The sequence below is a fragment of the Dipteris shenzhenensis genome, chromosome 32, assembly GCF_047967505.1.
Source record: "Dipteris shenzhenensis isolate YYH24624 ecotype China chromosome 32, Dip_SZ_1.0, whole genome shotgun sequence".
NCBI classification, from domain to species: domain Eukaryota; kingdom Viridiplantae; phylum Streptophyta; class Polypodiopsida; order Gleicheniales; family Dipteridaceae; genus Dipteris; species Dipteris shenzhenensis.
Genome location: NC_141627.1, coordinates 35263902 through 35286789, shown reverse-complemented (window position 1 = coordinate 35286789; position 22888 = coordinate 35263902). Strand labels below are relative to the sequence as shown.

The 22888-nt window shown below is 43.5% G+C and overlaps 1 protein-coding gene across 4 annotated transcripts in view; it reads left to right on the top strand.

Moving 5' to 3' along the window:
• The window catches only part of LOC147880662 (UBQ, helicase-c and DEAD-like helicase domain-containing protein), a 150614-nt gene that overhangs the window by 123382 nt on the left and 4344 nt on the right, over nt 1–22888 (top strand). For all 4 annotated transcript variants that reach the window (XM_087370748.1, XM_087370749.1, XM_087370747.1 and 1 more), the window contains one exon: nt 2088–2211. In XM_087370748.1, the coding sequence (XP_087226874.1) occupies nt 2088–2211 (124 nt within the window). The remainder of the gene's footprint in view (nt 1–2087; nt 2212–22888) is intronic.

The window sequence follows — 22888 nt, the reverse complement described above, 5'->3', positions numbered from 1 at the left end:
GATTTGCCTGCCGTATCACTCTGTGTCCCTCCCAATGTGCAAGGCTTGCATATTTGCTGATCTTTAGGTGAGCCACAGTGGAAGGCTTGCATATCCGCCGCTAATCTCTAGGTGTGCATGTGACTCCTTGCCTCAATCCTCAGCTTATGGGATGAGACTCATCTGTTTGGCAATCCTCAATGCATGTGAGATGCGTTTGTCCTCCAGGTATGTGGTTGTAATGATCGATCTATCTGGTCATGATAAAACTGGATCTTAGTGGGGAATCCCCCCCCCTCCCCAAAAAAAAAAACAAGTTTGTGACGTGTAGAGCTGGAGTAGATCTAACCATATGATACAATTGATCTCATCTCATGGGACATGCAAGATGGATTGAAAGGACATGAGTCGGTCCATCTGAATACTCTAATTGGCAAACCATCTATGTGCATACTAGGCCGTGCTGACCCCTCTATCTGCTAGTCGTTTGGATGACTCTATTGCCAATCTCGGTAATCTCCAACTAGGTAGAGACCTAACCTTGCGAAGATATGTCACTGTCTAAAAGATGGCATCGATCTAGAGTGGTGGTGTCATCTATCTGATGGGGGACTGAGGGCTTATTCTGAATCATTCGGAAACCCATAATCACCTGCAATCCCTCCAATATCCTCTTGTCAATCGCCGAGAGGTCACTCCCCCAGAAGGGTGATGCATGTATGGCGCTTGGCCTCACTAGTGTATCAAATAGCCATCCCTTCGTCAGGAGTTCCCGGAACTGCGTATGGAAGCAATGTCACTCTAGTCCAGCTAGAGCCCCATTTGGCCACGTGTGAGCCGTGCTCTAGCTGCATGGATCATCGTGAAAATTGGGCCCGTGAGAACTGCCCGAAGGTATGTGTAGGACTGCACTATCTCTACTGGCTCACCTCGATAAGTGAAGCTATGTCGATGAAGCATTGCCCATGAGGTGTTGAAAATCATGACCTTATTCTTGCCAAGGTTAACTATCAAGTCTCTCCCCTTGCAAAACACCTCTAGAGCCTCTAGGTGTGTCTTGAGACAACTTGTTGAAGAGGATATAAGGACTATGTCATCAAAGTATAATAGTATGTGTATCATCAAATCAGCGAGCAGTGATCCCTCACCTCTTATGTAATCAGAATATAATAGTATGAGTATCTCAAAGTAGCAAGTAGGGATCCCTCACATCTCATCAAGGTAGATCGCAAAATTTGGGGCATCCTTGCTTCACTCCGATCATACTCTTAACCCAATCTGACAGACGTCCTCGGGTGCACGCTCTGCCTTTGACTGTCTTATATAGATTCATCACCCCCTCTCATATCATGACCCCTGGGAAATGCATCTCCTGACGTCTCCTAATCATACAAGATAGAGATATATTTATTAACATCTTCAAAAGTCAAAATGCTTTAAAATTGCATGGTATGTTTTGCAACAAAGGAAGAGCCTAAAGCTTTTCCTATCTTATATGGGAATACCTTAGCTACAACCATCAGCACTAATCGGTCCTCAAACTGGCTGTACCTTTGAGCGAAAACCAAATGAGAATGAGAATGATCAAAACTCTTTTGAACTCACCATGAATTTATGAGAACATTATAATGTTTTGAAATGCATCGGAAGTTAGTAGTTTTTTCCACTTAGACCATGGTTTCAACAGTCTGTTGGCCAAAACAACCAAGTCAAATTTTCCCTTCACCTTGTTGAACAACAAATACAATTTTGTGGGTGTGTGGGAGAGACCTACAGTGTCTTTGAGACCAAATGATATACAAGATTTGATACTTCAAGAGAACAACTTAACTGTTTATCTCAAAAAGGTTAAAAATCATACAGTAGACTCAATAAACTTTTAAAAAAATGCGTAAAAAGTATATGTACTTGCAAGGTGAATCTTTCATATAGAGTGTGAGAGTCAAAAAAGAGAAGGGGGGGGGGGGGCAGCGAAGATAAGGGTACAAAAGGGATTGTTGTAAAGAGAGGGGGAGACCCCAAGGCAAGTGAAATGTCCTTTTTTGTATATAACAGCTAGGGCAATGGAAGAATATGAAGTTGACAGGGGTACTTGATTCTCTTTATAGGTATATCTTGTGTAACGCCTCAGATCTTGGTACAGAATGTGCAAATCCTCATGATACAAGATACTTTCCAGAAAGGCTTCTTGTGTTTGACCGGCATTCGGGAGGCATTGGTATAGCAGCACAGGTAGTGAGAAGATGTAGTTCTTTGCATGTGCATTCTGTCCATGTTCAAAATAACAAGTATGAATATAACTTAACTGCCTATGTTGGTAAATCTTTTGGACTTCGTCCAAATTGATCTAATGCATTATTATCCTTTAAAGAAATGCTTGTAAAGAAATATCTGTCAAAGTAAATGGAAGTAGGCTTGTTGGCCTGTAAAATTCGTCATATTTTTTACTCAAGCATAGTGCAACAAATAAGATAAAGTGTCTATGGTTTATTATGGCAAGCATGTAATTATTTATGATATTTTGTGACTGAATCATGTGTTGTGGGATATTTACTGTAGTAACATTTAAATATTGCTTCTATATTCTAGCTTGTTTGGACTGGCATGGAAGGATGAAACAAAAACGTCAGACAAACCATTAAATGTTTGTCATAGCTCTCTTCTTTTGGCTAGAGCTATGTAAAAGTGAGAAGACGACCCTGAATGGAGCTGCCAACGACGAGTGTGGTGGACTATATAACCAACAGATTCTTTGATCCATGAATACATGGAGAAAATGCTTGCAGGCCAAGCCTAGAAGCGCTCTTGCGTGGTCTTGATGATATGAGCCAGATGTGGATGATGGTGGCAGAGTGATAAACTTGCTGCCCCCACCGTAGACTAGCACCTCACAACCCATATGTTCAAGGTGGTGATGTTGGCCGTTGTCTACTAGGCGTTTCATGAAGGGTGGTTCTAAATCTTGGATCTCTTGGCTAGTGATTCTCACCATGCCCACCAAGTAAACTGAGGAGATGCGATGGAAAAGGTACGCTGCCCTCGGATACCATACCCCACATCAACCTGTCGTGTCCTTGTAACAATCTTGAGAGAACACAATCAAACTCCCTAGGCCGTCGGACAGATCCATAGGTATTTTGTGATTGTCTCCATGTCCCCCATTGTGCAACAATGATATGTGACGTCTATCCTTGCCTAATCCAACCATGGGCCAGCCTCCATGTGCCGCTAGCCTAAAAAATAGGAGATCTTCCTTGGCCAAAGGCTAGTCCATAGGCATGACTAGAATCTTGAAGCTCCTCATCAATGGGGAGCCCCTCCCTATCAATGGTGCTTCCATGGCTTGGGACGGCTTGACTCTGTATGTCCAAATCAATGGTGCTAGGGCCCCTTCGGCATGGGTTACAATCACCATTTACCAAGCAACCTTGGCCTTGTTCGTTTGTGCCATCCAAAACTGCCCACAAGAAGATTGCACACCAAGTACCTAAGCTTCCTCATGCATCTTCTGTGAAAACACCAGCAGGGCGCTATGCGCCAAGACTTGGCTACGTAAACATGGAAACTTGGGCCTCACTCCAATAAAGGATTTTGCGACAATGAACACTCTGGGATTGGGTAGATCGATTGCTCTCTGCTGAGATATCAATCGTGACCTAGCCGCTCATGGTTTCTCCCGTCGGAATCTTTTGAAAACCAAGAGTCTCACCCTAAGAAAACTTCTCTTTGGCATTTGCGAGAAAATCAACAAACAAAGCAGTCTATGTATCATGGATGATATTTAGGAGTAAAGGGTGCAGCCACAAGGTCCATACCTTGGCTAAAGTCTTATAGGTTGTGCCTAGGGAGGTGACCAATCTCCACTGACATATGTCTTTCCTATCCCCTTGCTTGGGGATCAAACAAATCCGACATCTATGCTGATTCAAAAATATCCCATAAGGCCATGTAGAGAGGTACATTGATTAGGTCCAAATATTGCTTGAAGAAGATTTGAGATAGGTCATCCTCTCTTGGGCATTTTTGCACACCGGGAGGGCCTTCAAGGCATAAGGAATTTCAGCATACGCAAAAGGTGATGTGTCTTGTGGGGATTTCCCATTGAAGAACTTGTGCTGGACTCCATATGGACATTCATAGGCACTGGACTCCATATGGACAGGTTGCCACCGTTTCAGTATGCCGCATCCATTCTGCTCACCTATCACAAGGTGAACCAAGTCATTAGAGAGGACCTCCTACAACTCCACACATACAGGACCTAGCTAGAAGCCCATGAGATGTCAGTAAAACTCAACCTCTATATAGATTGCTACATGTAGATATCGAGGGAGGGTTTTAGCAATCCCTTTGGCTATATTGGGATCCCTTGATTGGTCAGTTACAAGTGTCCTCTCACTGACTACAAGCATCCCACATGAGAAAAAAATCTGCACTTTATGCAATATGCAAGAGATTAGGTAAGAGGGGAACTTTGCATTTAGATCCCCTATGTACTATATGAGAATACATGGATGGCACACCGCACTACTATCTATTTAGGAGCAAAGTTGGACCACTCTCAGATTTCCCGGTCCATCTCGATCAACGGCGTGTGGTGACCTTACTACTCGAGGCCCAACGACATAGAGACCAACTCCTTTGATGGCAGAGGCGAGTTGGAGTTTGGCCAGAGGACAGTTTTCTTTACCTAGGTGATCTAGACCAGTGGCCATAAGCGTTATGATATAGCCAAGATCTAGAGAGCACGACATGATAAACTCACCCTCACGGTGACTTACTCGTGAGGACCATCTCTTTACTCTTCAACTTGGGGAACAGACGAGTGGAGTGATGATGGCACTCACCAGACGACGAGCTGCCTCTCAAAGACCACCAAGGATGAGAGAGGGGCATAGACAAACTGACCAGGTTGAGCACTAGTGGCATCCTATTTTTGTCTTCCTCTCTTGATGACGCTAGTCCTCACCAAGGCCATTGTTTTCAGAGATAATATTCTCTATCCTCAACCGAACAGTAGATTTGGTTTCCCAAATAGAATACAAAAGTTCCAATGCTTTGTTGGATAGTTGACTTGGATAGTTGACCAACTAGCCCTCATGCAAACAATCATGCTACATTATGTGAACTTTTGCTAGAGACATCGTGGTGTATTTCTCTATTGAGATTCTCGTCTCAAACATTTTCCTTGGATGTGGATACCCACTTTAGTGGCCCCGACCCTTAGCTTTTATTGTATCTAGTTTTGTCTAGTCTCATAGGCCCTTCGGGTTTTTAAAGACTTAAGTAAACTTTATTTCTTTCTTTCTTTCTCTCTCTCATTTATGAACTATTCTCGGGGAAAGATTGCTTTCGTTCTTGTTTATTACATGCATGGTGAATTATTTCACATGGTATCAGAGTGAAATGGCTTCACCCTTCCCAGACTATGGCCAGTATTTGGACTGACACAGTACATACTCTGATGGCCATTTGGGTGAGCATGTAGGGATCCTCCAGAGCAACCACTGCTAGGAGAGTTACTTTTTTCAGAGTTTGGAGGGGATCTCCTTTCTTCTTTGAGTTTCCTTCAAGGTTGAGATGGCATTTTCAGCCTCTGCCTTGGTTCTTTATTAGCTCACTTTGAGTGGTTTTTTCCTCATGCATTGCATGATGTACTCCCGCATTTAAGCTTGCTCTCGCGGTTTTCATTCATACTTAATGAAGTAATTTTCTTGAGAAAAAAAAAGGGTTCAGTTGAGAGAGGTGACTTGAAGAAGATTATAGATAAGTACACCTACAGTTATTGCTTGTCCATGCTTGAAAGAAGCTTATCTACATCAGCTTGGTTGAAGACGTCAACCAAGGAAGGACCAAGAGTTCAAGTAGGTTTGACTAGTGAATGGATCTGCATCAAATGGGATGGAAGGACCCTCTAGATCCAGTCAATTGTTTAGGAGGAGGAACGGCAGCAAACAAGGGCAGCATGCCCCAGATCGAGTTAGCCATTTGAGCAAAGCAGGTATTTTAGTTTGCTGTGCTTTTAGTTTGTTGTGCCTTTGGTTTTGTGTTGTAGGAAGACAAAGAGCAAGAATAGCATCAACCAAGTGCCTTGCTATCCCTACTTTACGGAGGGTGAGCCTAACTAGACGTTATTAAGGTAAAGAGTCTCCTTATGTCATGGAGATTGTGAAAGGTGACAAATGATACCTTCACAAAAACTGAGCAACGGGCTGAGGTGATACAACTGTACGAGCTGATCCAGCCTTGTTTCTGGCATGGAAGGAGTAGGATGCAGACGCATTTGCAATGCTCATATAGATCACAAGACGATGTGATCCATCTAGTAGATAGTGCCCATGTTGCATGGACTATATAGAAGAATTGGTACGAGGCTGACAAATCCATGAGGATTTTGAATCTTCATAACCAACTCTATGCACTGGATCTGGCAGAGAGTGAGGAGGTTGAGAAGTTTCCCAACAAGATTAAGGTGGCTCGAGACGAGTTAGCCTTTGAGTAGACACCAAGAACTTGCCAAGGCTTGTGTAGAGAAAGCGACCATAAGGATGGCACTGACACATTTGAGGAGCTCAGCACTATGATCCTTGAAAAAGAATTCTGAATGAAAATGTACGATAGCATAGACACTGACAAGGCCCTGAATGCCCAGGTGGCAAAGGAAAGTTAGCATCTCTAGCAAAGAATGATGGGGATGTTCTTACTCACAGAAGAAGAAGGTCAAGTACTACTACAATAAGATGGGCACTATGCCAAGGAATGCAAGAAGAAAGCCTACTACGTACACTCCTGCTCACAGCAATGAGTCATAGATATGGCAAAGGAAGAGAAGTTGCAAGCCACTTGGAAACCCCAAAGCGCATGGAGTTAGATGACGAGCAGCCATGGTGATTGCGCCTCAAATGGAGGAAGGAATTGTGCATACTTCCTCCAAGATGGATGTAGAAACCTCTCACCAAAGTCTTATGCATTTACTCCACGTGTCAAATGGTTTTTCTACCCTCCTTTCCAACCCATATGAAGCTTACCCATCCTAACACACCACTCAAGCTGAGGATTGGTGAATACAAGATTACCTAATAATTAAGAAAGCTGATGTCGACAAACTGCCAGTGCTCAAAGACAAGGCCGCTGATCGAGGTCTACTCGAAAAGAAACTGAGCAGCAGATACCCAACATTTCTTTCTTTTTCTCATGAAAAAGACTTTTATTGAGTATGAAGAAAACCCGTAAGAGCAAGCTCAAAGCAGAAATACAACATGCAGTGCATGAAATTCCCTTCAAAAGGAGGTAGAAAAAAATCCAAGGCTACGGCTGAAAATCCACTGTAACCCTGTAGAGGACTCCGAAAAGAAAGGGAAACCTCTCCTAAGGAACGTAGCCCTCCTAGGAGATGCTGCTCGAGAAGATACCAACATTTCTTCATAAAACCAGGGTGAGAAAATCAAAGAGTATCCACCCTCTCATACTCATAGTTGATCAAATCAGATTGACAAGCGTCTGGCTCATGATCAGAAAAGACCTTGGACTAAAAAATGACTGTGCTTCAACCCTAAAGGGTATTTTGGCACAACTGACCTCTAGACACTGCAAATGCATGGAGTTTATTTTGCACGGTTTGTTGGTTAGAAGGCATAGTCCTTGCCAAACAAATCATTCGCCATGCACAATCCTGCAAACTCTTCAGCAACAGCATGAGCTGAATCCTTTTCTTAGCGTTTTTATTCTTCTTCTCAGTGTCATCCCTTTTCTTTGCTCCTTGTGTCTTCGCTTTCCATAATAGCCACATACCAATCGTTTTTCTTTCCGTTTCAAAGTTTTGCATGCATATGCTTGCTCCATACCAACACTTAATATCTGTCGATGTTCTTCATCCACAAGAGGGTGGCGATCATCTTGACCCGTAAGAGTTTGATTATATCATCAAAAGCTAGAGCTAGATGGAAAGAATCACTGTCTTCGAGCCGTCATCATCACATGAACCCCAAGATTACAAATTGTCTAAACATTGAACGCATCTTATTCAAGTGTTCACCTAGCGACGTAGTCATTTGAAGACCAAAGAACTCCTGTTTCAATAATACCTTCAAGTTCTTCAACTGGCAGCCTAACAGTATTTCAACAGTGACCCAATTCACACAAGGGGATCTCCTGAAGTCCAGATGATGATTAAACTTACTCCCCAACTCTCTATCGAGATTTTTGAGTGCTCTTTCATTTCTAGTCTCCCATTGGCTTGTCTTATTTAAGTTAGCCTTGTGCAGCTTTGCCAGACGGTTTCTTTTCTGTCCCTGAAACAATGGACTACATGCCCTTCTCCATATAGTAGAGATGAACGCTCGATCGCCATGCAAGGAAATTTACACCATTGAAAGTCACAAGCTTCACTAACTCGCCCTTCGATTCCATAGTGGCATCACCTGCTTTGATACCAAACTGATGCAATATAGAACAAGAAATCAAGCATACACCTCTATGAAAGATTTCAAAATCAACACAAGAGAATTGATACAAGAGAGTGTATGCTTGATGAAAGATTTTGAAATCAACCCAATACTCAATAGAATTGATACAAGAGAGAACATCACCCAAAAACTTTTCTATACTAGCATGTAGACAACTTGCAGCTGAAAATATTGTAGAGCTCCTCCTCATCCCTACGGGACTTGTTGGAGGAGCATGAACTATAGGCAAATAGCCGTACCACATACGCTTCAACTCACACCAATGAGCCATACATATGACGAAGAAAGAGAAGTCGCAGCTGATTAGGAAACATCCAAAATGCATGGAGTTAGATTAGGAGCAGCCACGGTGATTGCACCTCAAATGGAGGAAGAAATCACACATATCTCCTCTGAGATGGACGTAGCAGCTTCATGCATGTACTCCATGTGTTAAATAGTAAGAAAGGTGAGACTGATATATATATATATGTGTGTGTGTGTGTGTGTGTGTGCGTGTGTGTGTGTGTGAGAAGAGAATTCTTTCATATGCAAAATGGACAGGTGCTTCCTCTCATCATGGCAATTCTTTTCGATTGGAAAGCATCCATTGGAGCAAGGTGTTTGCATCGCCTCTCGCTTTACAGGCACCTATCAAAGCATATAATCTCATGAAATTGGGCATAAGATTTGTTGGTGATGTTGTGGATCAACAAGGCTATACACTTTCATTTCCACAAGCTTGCAGGACATTCTCCTTGGGCCTGCATCATAGATCCATTTAGAGAACACTTTCAACTATGTTGCAGCCATTTGTTCCGGTTCCTCCACTGTTTGCACAGGACAGATTAATGGACTGGAATTTGACTTCCATACCTCCTGCTACACATACACTCTCGATACACAATCTGACTTCCTCGAAGGTTTACAGATTTCTTCTTCCACAGCCATGGATTGACAAGCATGCCAACACTCTTTGGAATTTGGATAGGCCTTTATCTTGGTGGCAATCCCGTCTCATGAAAATCTGGAAAACCAAATTGCCATTGAAACAGAGGCTTTTCTTTTGGAGATGTATAGTGGGAGCCTTTTCCATTGGGGTGAAATTGGCAGCTCGCCGCATTGCTTCTCCTTTCTGCCCCCGTTGCTCTCATCCCCGCGAGACAGTTCCTCACTTATTATGGTTTTGCCCGCACTCTCGCACATTGATCACTCATGTTTCTCATTTACTGCGGCTTCGGTTCCCTTCTATCAGATTTGGGAAACTTTTCTGGATGTTTGGATGCTGCTCATCTCAGATGTCTCCATTACTCCTTTTCTTTCATTGGACTCGCTTTTGGGTATTATGGACCATCTGGACACAGAGACTGCATTCTAGGATGGGTCAACAGTTTCCTCAGGCATATATTTTCTTCAGAATGTCCCTTAAGCAGTCTTTACATGACAGTCTTGCTGCAAGGGATTTGGATGCTACTTGCCTTGAAGTGTTCTCTACTTGTTTTTGAGTTCTTCTATCGGGCTCTCTTTCGGAGTTCTATGCTAGTGTGTGGGAGACTTCCCATATTGTAAATTCATGAGCTTATAAATACAATGGATTTTACCAAAAAAAAAAAAAAAAAAAAAAGTGTGTGAGAAGAGAGAGAGGTAAGTGTGTGTGTGTGTGAGGAGCGATGGAAACCTCCTCCTCTCCCTGCCAGCCTCATCTTCCTCCCCGTTTTCATCCGTGCAGTCACCCTCGACGTCCCTGCTGCCTACCTTGCCTTTCCGTATAGTTGCCATCAGCTGTACGGCCTTCTGTACAAGTTCCGTGCACCCTGCAGATCCCCGTACAGCCCCCCGTACAGCTCCCGTGCTCCGTGCACATCCCCATACACCCCGTACATCCTTCTCTGCAGCCGTCTACTCCGCCTCTTTTTCCTTCAGTGCCTGTCGTACAGCCATCCGTACAGGCTGTATAGCCGACCGTACAGCTTGTACAGTCATCTGCACAGCTTTCTTCAGTATCTGTGTTGTAGCCCTCGGTGGCTTTTGCTCCAGTCTCATCTTCCTCCTCCTTTCCTGCTGCTCCGACACCTGCTTCTTTTGTTTTCTCTGCCTTAGCGCCTCCTTCTGCCTCTGCTCCTCCTCCTCGTGCTTTTCTTTGGCAGAAGCATGGTGGTTTGTTTGCCTCGCCTTCAATTAAATCGGCAAAGCTGGATGTTTCCGATGGCCCTTCTGCTTCCCTCTAGCTGGATCTTCTTCGCCAATTGTGTTCTGCCTCTGTCACAGAAGTTCCTTCATCAGGTTCCCCGCTTGTTTGTTTCTTGGATTCTGGCCTTTTGGTCTCCGGTCTTCGACAGGATCAGCAATTTGGAGTCTGCCTCTATTTTATGGGTAGGGTTTAATCTTCAGCTCATCTTCGTCATTGGGCTGATGTTGCAGTGGGTCTGGATTGTATTTCTTCCTTTGTCTTTTTGGGCAAAGGATTTTACTATGCCCACTGCTCTTCGACTGATGTGGTAGAGCGCCTTGTCAGTCGTGCTAGTGTTCCTGGAGCTGGCTTTTTTGCTTATGTGATGCCCTTGCATCCCTTATTTGATCCGTATGTTTTTCTTCTGATCCATTGTCCGGTTTGGATTATCCTCAAAGCGTTGCCTGTGCCTCTTCTTCAGCATCTTCCTACTCTTGCAGCTTTTTTTGGAAGGCCTCTCCATGTTCCGAGATAGGGTTTCTTGCAGGCTACCTATGATGTTCGGCTATGCATTTTATGGGATATGATGCAGCCCGTGCCATCTACTCTAGATCTTGATTTGGGATTTGCTCATCCAATGCACATCAAGCTGCATTTTGCTTCTTTTCCTACAACTTGTTATCGGTGTCGTCAGGTTGGTCATTTTGCACGTGCTTGCCCTTCTGCTTCCATGACTACTCTTCCTGCTCCTTCTTCGGCTGTGAGGGTTTCTCCTCCGGTTTTTGCTAAGGCTTTACTGGATAAGCCTTCTTTTACTGCTCCGAAGCATTACTGGAGGAAGGTAGAAAAATCACAGGCCAATCTTTCTCTTGCTGAAGAAGTTCAGGATCCGACTCCTGTTGAGCATCATCAGCCTCCTTTTCCTCAAGATATGGATGTGCCCCTTGTAGAGGGGATCATACAGGATGCTGCACATGCTCTTTCTCAGGTTGATCCTTGGAGTGAAGCTGAAATGTTGAGTCCTACTTTATCAGATGCAGATCTTTCGTCGGAGGATACAGATGTTGATCTAGCTTCTTTGCCTCTGATGCCTGTGCCAAAGTCTCCTTCTGTTCGAGATGCAGATGTGCCATTTTCACTGGATTCTTTTCATCCCATGTTACAACAGGTTTTTGACCCTGTGATTCAGAAATTCCGGGTGCCCGGCTATATTAAGAAGAATCACAAGGGCAAAAAATAGCTTGTTTTTATTAATGGTGTGGTTTCTACATTGCATCAGTTTTTACAAAGCAATAATCTGAAGTTGGAGGATGTTGTGTTTGATCCTTCTCCAGCTTGATATGTAACTTTTTACTTGGCTGCCTCATGACTTTTGCTTTGAGGCTTTACTTATAAATTTTTCCTTTGTACTTATTGGTGGGTTTTTACCTCTTTTGGGGTTTCCCACACAGAAATATAAGATTTCACCCAAAAAAAAAGTGTGTGTGTAGTACCTTGTTTTGAGGTTGCTACTCATGTAATATAATCAATCAAAGATTTCACAAAAAAAAAAAGAAAAGTGTGTGTGTGTGTGTGTGTATGTATGTTTGTATGTGTGTGTGTGTGTGTTGAGGCTCTCTGTTTTTTGAGACCCTCATGTAAATCTTGCTGATAATATACCTCTCATGGGTTTACCAAAAAAAAAAAAAAAAAAGTATGTATGTTTGTATGTATGTGTATATGTGTATATGTATGTACATATGTGTGTGTGTGTGTGTGTGTGTGTGTGTGGTGTTGGATAAAGGTTGCTCTTCCAAGCAATTTTTTAAGAGCTTACACTACAAAAGACAGGCTGTCAATATCTGTCGGATCCGGATGCCTGATGGTTCTTGGTCAACATCTCGTTCAAAGCTTGTTGATTTATGTATGCAGTACTTCTCCACTCATTTTGGGCATGTGGATATTCTTTTCTTCTCAGGTCGTATGTGCACGTTAGCTTCTTTTGCAACATGTTCATCCAATTCTGTCTGATGCTCAGGCTTTGGAACTTGAACATCCCTTCACTGAAAGGGAATCGTCTGATGCACTGAGATCTTGTGGCAGATGGAAATCTCCAGGATGGAATGGTCTCACTGTTAAATTCTTTCTTGCTTTCTGGGATCTTCTTAAATTCACCTTGTTGCAAATGGTAAATGTAGCATGGCAAAATAAGCAAATGCATGTGTCATGGAAAAAGGGTCTTCTCAAGTTGATTCCAAAAAATTAGCTATGTGATTCACTTGGTGATTGGAGGCCAATCACGCTCATGCCAGCCATTTACAAGATCATTGCCAAAATGGTGGTTGATCGTATTAAAGGTTATTTGCATGATGGGTTGCATCCCTCCCAATATGGCATTGTTTCACGTCGCCATATCACAGATAACATTGCCAATGCTTATATTGAGATCGATTATGCCAAATACACGCAGCAGGATGTTCTACTCTTGCAGGTAGATATTGCAAAAGCCTTTGACACAGTTCAATGGGATTTCATCTCGCAAACTATGCAAGCTTTGGGGTTTGGACAAAAAATGCAGCAGGTTATCTACTGGCTTTACAGAGATCGCAATGGGGCTTGCATTCTTTCTAGGGATATCTTTGATGAGTGGACTATTCGTTGTTTGGTCCGCCAGGGATGCCCTCTTAGTGCTTTACTGTATGCCATTGCTACTCATCCTATGCTGCAATATATTGATTATCTTGTGGCTACCGGATCACTTCATGGCTTGGAATTGGATGCTCATCGTAGCATGGTTGCTCAAGCTTATGCTGATGATTCTTTCTTTACCCCGAAGAATACGCCCCATGAACTTGGCGCCTTGATGCAAGCTCTCTCTGTTTATGGTTTGGCAGCTGGTCTTCATGTTAAATTTCAGAAGTCTAAGCTGCTCCCTTTGCATTCCAAAGACTGGCGTAGTCTCTTATGGCCCGGGGATATCATTCCATCCACTCAGTTTGTTCGTCGTCTTGGTTACCCTTTGGGGTGGGAACTCACTCGCTGATAACAAACTGATTGGGTTTTGGCTAAGCTTCGGAAAAAGCTTGAGTATTGGAACCTGGCAACTTGGCTTTACATGCCATTGATCATGTTCACTAAGGCAAACCTTACAACTTTCATGCCTGTCTTTATGGAAATTTTCCTGGCAATCCAAACATGGCAGAAAAAGTCTCAGGCTGCTCTTGATGCATCACATTTGTTCTCTCAAGATGCATGGTGGATTGAACATCACGGATATTCACATGCATATCCTTGCCCACAGAAGAAAAATGTTGCGCAATTTCTGCAAGGTGATCAGCCTTGGGCTCTTATGATTAGATTGTTGGTCACTCATATTAGTATTTTTGCGTTTGGTCATTGGCATCTCAATCAATGGGATTTTCTTTTTGGTTGTACTGATGGCACTTTGCTTGGCTGCCCTTTTGTCTCCCACCTGCTTCTTGACTGGAAGCATGTTCTTTCTCATTTGGAATGGAATGGTCGGCAGTCTTTGCTTGGGAATTCTTTGAGAGCTGAAAGCATTCACTGGTCGAAAGTCTTTCAGCCTCCCTTGGCTTTACAAGAGCCTTGACGTTCCTACTTTGTCTCGTTTAAAGGCATCTCAGTTGCTGATGTTATTGATGATGCTGGTACTGTGCTCCCTTTTTCTCTGGCAACCACCAGATATGGATTGGGCTCTCATTATCGTCCTTTGTGGCAACAAATTACTTCTATGCTTTCGCCTTTTGTTTCGATTTCTCCTTTGGAACTCTAGGACTGGTTGGAAGATTGGACTTTGACTTCTCCAGGGTCCTCTTCTTGTCCTTTGAGGCTATCTCAAATTACTGTGCTTGCATTGTATAAAAGCCTTTTGCCTCAACCTTGGATTTCAGAGAGGGGTGATTCTATTTGGCGAATGCATCGCCTAGCCAAGTGGTGGAGAAAAAGATTACAACAACTTTGGGTCTATAAAGTATTGCTTCGGCAATAGGTTTTCTTTTGGCGAGTTCTTTTGGGAGCATTTCCATCTGGACAGCTATTGGCTCATCGACATATTGCTTCTGCACTTTGCCACATATATTCTGCTTCTTCGGAGACTGTGCCTCACTTGTTTTGACATTATCCGTGCTCCCGTGAGTTTTTTGATCTGCTTCGACGACGCCTGCTAGCGAGATTCCCCATCTGTTCCATTTGGGAAGTTCTTTTGGCTTTTTGAGTTTCATCCATCCAGACCGGAGTTTCATCTTTTCTTCGTTTGGGTTCGCTACTGGGAACTATGGACTTTATGGACATATAGGAATTGTGAAGTCTTTGGTGATCCTACTTTCTCTCTGTTTGGCTTTTTCCGGCGTTCTCTGCAGCAATCTTTCTTTGATCGCTTACAGACCCGCTGCATAGATCATGAGGTTTTTTTGGCATATACTGAAATTTTCAGTTGATGTAATTGTAGCACCTTGTTTTGAGGTTGCTAATCATGTATTATAATCAATCAAAGATTTCACAAAAAAAACGTGTGTGCAGGCTCAGTGGTGGTGAGGAGTGATGGCGACCTCCTTCTCTACCCCGACAGCCTCCGGCTCTAGCTCGCCCTTGTGTTCCCCTTCTCCGCCTACTCCCGTTCCCTCCTCGTTCTACCTAGCCTCTACATCGGGTTTATCTGTCCTACTACAGTCCGTATCCGTTCCGCTGCCGTCTGTCTCTAAGTGGCTGCAGTCCGCCTCTATCCATTCTCAGCCCGCCTCCTCTCCACTACTTTTTGGCTCTGCCCCACCTGTTTTTTCCTCTGCTCAGTCTCCTTTTGCTGCCACCGTCTGCTCTAGATTCCTCCACGTCTGCCTTTGTATCCTTTCCATTCCCTGCTGTGCCTCTTCCCTTTTCCTCTCCTGACAATTCCAGCTCTATGTCTCCTGTTTTTCAATACGTTCGGAAGAAGAAAAGGAGTTTTGTTTCTTTGTCACTTTCGGAAGGAGTAAAGGCTGCCAAGTTTGATTCCTCTGCCTTCCCCTCTCCCTCACTTCAACAAGACTTGCTTTGTCAATTGTGTGTTGATTCGGTGACTTCGCCTTCCACTGCTGGACTTTCATTAAGATGATCTCTCTCCCCTGAACCTTTAAGTCTTCGCCAGGATCATCAACTTGGTGTTTGCTTATACTTTATGGGAAGAGTCATGACAATGGCTAGTTTACAAGCCTGGTCTTCAGCTGTAGTGGGTGCCAAGAAGCTTACATCATTTGTGTTCCTGGGAAAGGGGTTTTATGTTGCTCGTTGTGTTTGTGTGGACACTGTTTTTCATTTACTTATCTTGGGTGGAGTTCATGGGGCAGGTCATTTCGTGGTTGCTATGCCTTGGGATCCTTTGTTCAGTCCAACCCGCTCACTCCTCAATTTTTGCCCTGTCTAGATTACTCAAAAAGATTTGCCAGTTCCTCTTATCCAGCATGTGCCATCTCTTGCAGCTCTATTAGGCCGTGTTCTTTTCATTCCAAAGCAAGATTTTCTGGTCACAAGCAGAGATATATGGGTGTGTGTTCTTTGGGATATGGAGCAGTTGGTTACTCATGCTTGGAAGTGGACTTTGGATTGTCTCATCCTTTTTGGCTTGCCCTTCGTTTTGCTTCTTTTCCTAATGCTTGTTATAAATGGCGCCAATTAGGCCATTTTGCTAGAGCATGCCCTTCTCCCTAGTCTTCAGCTTATGTTCTGAAGCTTTCTGATCCTCCTGTTCAGGTTCCTGCTGTTCCTATTTCTTCTTCCAGCATACAGGAAGTCAGGCATTTTATTAAACCTTCTAAAGTTTGGAGAAAAGTTCAGGATATAAGTTGGTCAAAGATTCCAATCCTTTTGCTGTTTTAGCAGTTCCGGATCCACTCCTTATAGTGCCAGAACATCAGGTTCCTTCTGATCTTGCTCTCGTTTCTACTTCAAAGACTGAAGTTGTTATGTCAGATGCATCAATGCTTCTGATGCTATGCCAGAAGTGGAGGAAAATCTGCTGTCACTTTCAGCACAAGATACAAATGTTCAGGATGCAAATATTTCCTTCTCTTTGGAGTTTCATACTCCTTCTACTGAGAATCTTGTTGCAGTGCCTCTTAATTTTGGATACAGATGTTACTTTTTCACTGGACTCATCTCATCCTTGGTTGAGACAGGTTTTTGATCATGTGGTTCAAAAGTTCAGGTTGCCAGCTTATATTAAAACGAACCACAAGGGTAAAAAACAGCTTTGCTTTATTGATGGTGATGTTACTCAGTTACATGGTTTTCTGCAAGCGAACAATCTTACCTTGGAGGATATCTTGCTTGATCCTCCTCCAAGTGGCTTGTAATCAGTTTATATTTTCATCAGCAGACTGTTGTGGTTTCAAATGAGTAATAAGTTAATATTTTCATAGTAGACTTTTGAGGTTCTTCTCAGAACCATAATTGTAATCTTTTCAACTTTTGTACTTCATAGTGGGTTTTTTTCCTCTTCTTGAGGTTTCGCACAGAGAAATATATTTCGCCAAAAAAAAAAAAGTGTGTGGTCTTCATGTCCTCTCCTTCTACTTCATAGTTTGACAATTGTTCTTTTTCCGCTTTTCTCTATGTACTTTTTAGTGGGTTTTTACCTCTGTTGAGGTTTCCCACTCAGTAATATAAGACATAGACCTCAGAATATTTTAGTAAAGTTTCTTTCTTTCTCTGATTCCAGATTATCACCTATCTAGAATGGGTTATGCATTTCGGTTGGACGGATGGGACATCAAGCATAGGGAGGCCCTCTTATGTGAAAATCCACACTTTTCGAGAATGCAAATGTGTGCAATGCATGCAGAATTTGAATGCCGATTGGCCCTCCAATGGGGAAGAGCGCCCTCGTGAGAGTACTTGTTTCTTTTTCGACCTACATGCAAGGTGGGAGAGAGATGACGGATGAATGCAATGTGGTAGAAAGAATGCAACGTGAGATTCACAATGAAAGGGTGATACCCTTTCATTAATGTCCCTTGAGATCACTCAAGTTCCATCTTCCCATTTACACCTACCCTTAGCCTATGACCCATGCATCTACCATTCAATGCACCTTAATGCACCCTTCCCTTCCTATTGCCCCTAGGACCTAGACACGTGTGTGCACATTTTTATTAATAGAATAAGTATCACATGTCCAAATTCGATGCCGTCTGAAGCAGTGGCTCCAGCTCGACTAGTCCTATCTACTCAGATGATCCACCGTTATAACAAATCGGTCGGTGTCCATCATAAATACAAATACATGTTACACCATTGGCGTATAACATAATAATAATGCTTTAATGTCTACTAATCACAAATTAGTGATTTCTCTTGTCATGACACTCCCTCCTGCTTGAATGGGCAGAAGCCCTCTTCTGGATCCTCTCTTGTCTCTTTCTCTTGCGTACGCTTCTCTTTTACTTCTGCATTTGCATCTCCTCTTCATAATCTGCAAATAATCTTCTCCTGGTAGTACACGATCTCTTCTGAATCCAAACTTAAATCTCATCTTCAAGTTCTGGTTCCTCTTGATACTGAATATTCAAAATGCAGAAGTATCACTGCAGTGCCTCTTCAGTATCTCTTCATGCTCACATTCCTCTTATGAATACTTAGCTGCTGAAATCTCTTTACAGTAACCTGCTCAATAAGCTTAAACACATTCTCAACAAATTGGTCAGTATGAAAACGATTCTCTCACCCAAATGTTTTCATTGAACTAGGTAGACCTTGGCTATGGATGATTTTGCGATGGAGAGCTACTTAGTCTATAGAAACTATAGGCCTTCAATCTCTTTTTCCAACTCTTCTATTTCAGCCCTATTTATCTTATCAGACGCTCTACATGGAGGAGAAAAATATTTATTCTCTATCCATACTCTACAATAAATATGCCTACTCTCTATTCAGTTCACACATCCATACACCAGGGTTGGCTGAATGGATAGCATTTACTCTTGGTTCTATGTTCATCGTAGAGTCTTGGGATGAGGAGGTAGAAGCCTCACCCTCCTGCTTGGATGCTTTGCCTTTCCCTTTTACAGAATTGGTTTTGACAATTTTGGCTAATAGAGTAGGACATTTATGCCATGGATGCCCTGGTTTATGTTTCTTACATCCGAAACATTTTCCCTCCTTAATTAGCTTTTTCTTCTCATCGTCAGTCATGGAAGGAAATGGTATCCATCCAGGACGTGATTGGCTGTTAACATTTTGCACGATAGCTTTCTCATTTCCTTTGTTGAAGGGTTTATGCGGATTCAATTTCCTCTCAGCTATTTCAGCTAGCTTAGTGAGGTCCTTAAGCGTGGTCGGATTAAACATTTCAACCTCATACCTTACTTTTCGGCTTAAGGCTGCTAAATACTTCTTTCTCCTATCTTCCTCACTCTTTTCGGGTAACTCTAGAGAGAGTTTCGAAAATCTGGCTGTAAAATCTGTATTACTCTCATTATTGAACTGCCTAAATCTCTTTCAACGAAAGGTTAGGTTCTCTTCATGCCTTGGTGGCATGAAAGTGGCTTTCAATTGCTCCACGAATTTAGCCCATTCATGAATAGGTTCTTTTCTTGTTTGTGACAAGGACCGCCACATTAGATCATCCTTCTGCAGATGCAATGTGGCAAGAGCAAGCTTCTCTTGCTCGGTCTTGTTTTGATGGGCAAAGTATAGCTCAAAATGACGAATCCAATTGAGGATTTTGTCAGCCTCCCTTGCCCCATCATATTTGGGAAACTCAATTCTCTCTCGCGGTTGGAATTTGGACCTCTTAGAAGGGTTACTCAACTCTTCATCCCCGAAGTTTAAAGTCCTCTTAGTCCCTAATCTTGTCATAATGGACTGCTCGATCATATTGCTAAGCTGGAAAACCAGCTTATCAACAGGAGTCTCCTCTCTTCCTCTTGCACTTGGATTATAATCCATGTGTACTGGGTTTTGAGTCGAAGGCGTGAACTCATCACCTTGTTCTTGGCTGGTCTCATTTCTTCTTTCATTACGAAAGGAGAACTCCCTATCAAGAGGTTCTTGAAGGAGAGACTGCTGTAAATCTATTTGTGGGTTATCATACTCAAGATGTGTATAACTCTCACCTAATCCATCCTCTTCAAGAGGGGGTGAAGGTGTTCTTTCTCTCTCTCCTTGGGGTAATGGAGGAAAAGGAATAAGTTCTCTTGCTGTAATTAAAAAAAAAAAAGAGGTTTATTTTACAGCAAAAGTCAAGTGTTGTAGAGTTGGTGGTACCTATCCGACTCCCGCTTCATTTGTGTTGAGAAGACACTTAAAATGACCTCCTTTCCCTTCTCTTTCAAGCTTTTCTTCTTGTATTTCTGCTGTAAACTGGTACGCTCCGTTTGGGCTACTTGTTTTGAGCGGATTGGAGCTCTAGATACCGTTATAGGGGGTACTTAATGGGTGGATCACCCCCTTAAAATCTTATTCCGATCCGACTTTCCGTTGGGGAGAACGGGGGATCCCTTTTCCTCACGGTTTAAGGATTTTAAGGGTACATTCACATCCGAAAAAATCCCTTGTCTCAGAACCTCGAGATCAGTCAGTCATGATCCTTTTCCGCAACCTCTCTTGCGACTTCCATCATCCGCAACTGTCGCTCTCTTCTCGTCCCGCTCGTGGATCGTCACCGCTCTGATACCAAATGTGAAAATCCACACTTTTCGAGAATGCAAATGTGTGCAATGCATGCAGAATTTGAATGCCGATTGGCCCTCCAATGGGGAAGAGCACCCTCGTGAGAGTACTTGTTTCTTTTTCGACCTACATGCAAGGTGAGAGAGAGATGACGGATGAATGCAATGTGGTAGCAAGAATGCAACTTGAGATTCACAATGAAAGGGTGATACCCTTTCATTAATGTCCCTTGAGATCACTCAAGTTCCATCTTCCCATTTACACCTACCCTTAGCCTATGACCCATGCATCTACCAGTCAATGCACCTTTCCCTTCCTATTGCCCCTAGGACCTAGACTCGTGTGTGCATATTTTTATTAATAGAATAAGTATCACATGTCCAAATTCGATGCCGTCTGAAGCAGTGGCTCCAGCTCGACTAGTCCTATCTACTCAGATGATCCACCGCCATAACAAATCGATCGGTGTCCATCATAAATACAAATACATGTTACACCATTGGCGTATAACATAATAATAATGTTTTAATGTCTACTAATCATAGATTAGTGATTTCTCTTGTCATGACATCTTATGCCCACTGAGAGAGATGAGCAATGCTAGGATGCACGAGTTTGGATGGTTGTGTTTGCAAGGCATATTGAGTTGACCATCTACTAACATATCAATACTCAATAGACACCCCTTTCTTGCGTTTGACACAACAATTGACTCATTAGGTCATCTGGGATGACCTATGGTAGATGTACATTCATAGGACATGGATATCTCTCGTGCAGCCACATGGGACCAAGATGGCCTTTTTTATAGGTAGTATTTTTTCAATCTGAGTGAGAACGGCTTCATTCAGGCACTGGGATAGTACAAGTCCATCTCTCCTTTATAGTACGAGACACCATGGGCCAGCTCTCAGAATCTCATCTCATAGATTCCAGAACAAGGCAAGAGGTGAGATTGGAGCCACATGACACCGCAAAGATGTGGGGCCCTATGCTCTTGATACACACAAGGTGGAGACCGAGGAGCATGTCCTGATGCGATATCCAAATATTATTAGATTGGAGGGATATGTGGATATGATCAGACTCGTTGACTACTCAGACTAGAGACTTCCTTTCTTTCCATGGATACGCAGATATGATCAGACTCGTTGACTACTCAGACTAGAGATTCGCCGCACTCTTCATACAGGGGGTCACCCCAACTTAGGTCTAGCCTCATGAGACATGCTATGGGACATGGCCCCAAACTGCAGTCCTTCACAATAGAAGAAGTAAATGGGAGATATCAGGATTGAGACCTTGATTTTCAGGCACGCCATGTTGAAAGAAGACTGGATACAGGCCTAGCAAGCACCCTTCCCATCCAAGGCACCATCATTGCAGCATCCCGATGTACCAAATACAGAGAGAAATAGAGGACGTTAGCAACAGATTTCAGACACGTTTTTAAGACACCTCTACTCCACATGGGATTCTAGTCATGCATATGCAAAGCTCAAGTTATTCATGCTCGAGACATGATATAGGACACATGACACGATATGGCAAGAGCTCCCCGGCACATGGAGTTTCTTTCCTGCAGTTCCTAGTTTCATCAATAGTTCTTTCTTAGAGGTGTGATTCACAGCTCTAGCGCCCCTACGTACTCTCATGATGATTTCAGATTTCATGGTCTCATAGGCTTTTTTGGCCTTCCAACAAACCTTAATAAATCTCTCTCTCTCTCTCCCTCAGTGCCCTCCCCCCCTCCCCGTCAGTCCCTTCCATCCCGTCGGCAACCCCTCCCCTCGGGCTAAGCTCTGCTGTGCAGGGCTTCTTGGCCTCGTGGGGGTGCTCTAGCCTACCCCCTCCCCCCCCCCCAACCGCACACATACACTGCATATGGGCTGCCTCAGGCCCCCCTTTTACAGCGCACCCGCCCATACGCAGCCTCCCCTAGCAGCACATGGTGCCTCCAGTAACACACGGGGCTGCTCCAGCCCCTGGCCCTCTTCTATAGCAGCATGGGGCTTTTTCCATCCCCAACGTCTCTGCTCAGAGTGTGTGGGACAGCACCACTCAAGGCGGGGTGACTGCCCGCCTCTCAACGTTTCCCCAGCCCACCTCTTGGGCCTGCTCTCAACCTGCTCCAGCTGGTCCTGTACCTGCGCAAGAGCAAGATAAGCATTAAGAAGATCAAGAAACCACAAGAAGGTACTTACAGGAATCCCCCATCTCAGAAAATACCTCTCATTGAAGGCTCTTGTACACCCACACTTGGCTGCAGGAAAATACACAGAGATGTGAGGAGGAACAGCAAGGGGGAAAATGGAAAACAGAGGGGAAACAGAGGAATACAGAAACAAGCAATATGCATGTCATGTAAGTGGTGGAGGGAAAAGAAACTGTGTGATGTCATCATGTATCATCTCATATGAGCCGTGCTCCTCTGCAGAGACCTCACATGCATAAGATGATGTATTTGGGGGGAAATAGCACACTGCAGTGAAGATCGACAGTCATGCATTTGGCAGCTGGACTCGTATCCACAGATGTTGTGCATGCTCCTCTCTTTGTACCACATATGTGAGTGGTCTCAGGTGTGATCTGAAAAGGACAGTCATGCCCTTGGAGCCTTGTTCCCACTGTCTCTCCTCATCTCTCTCCTATA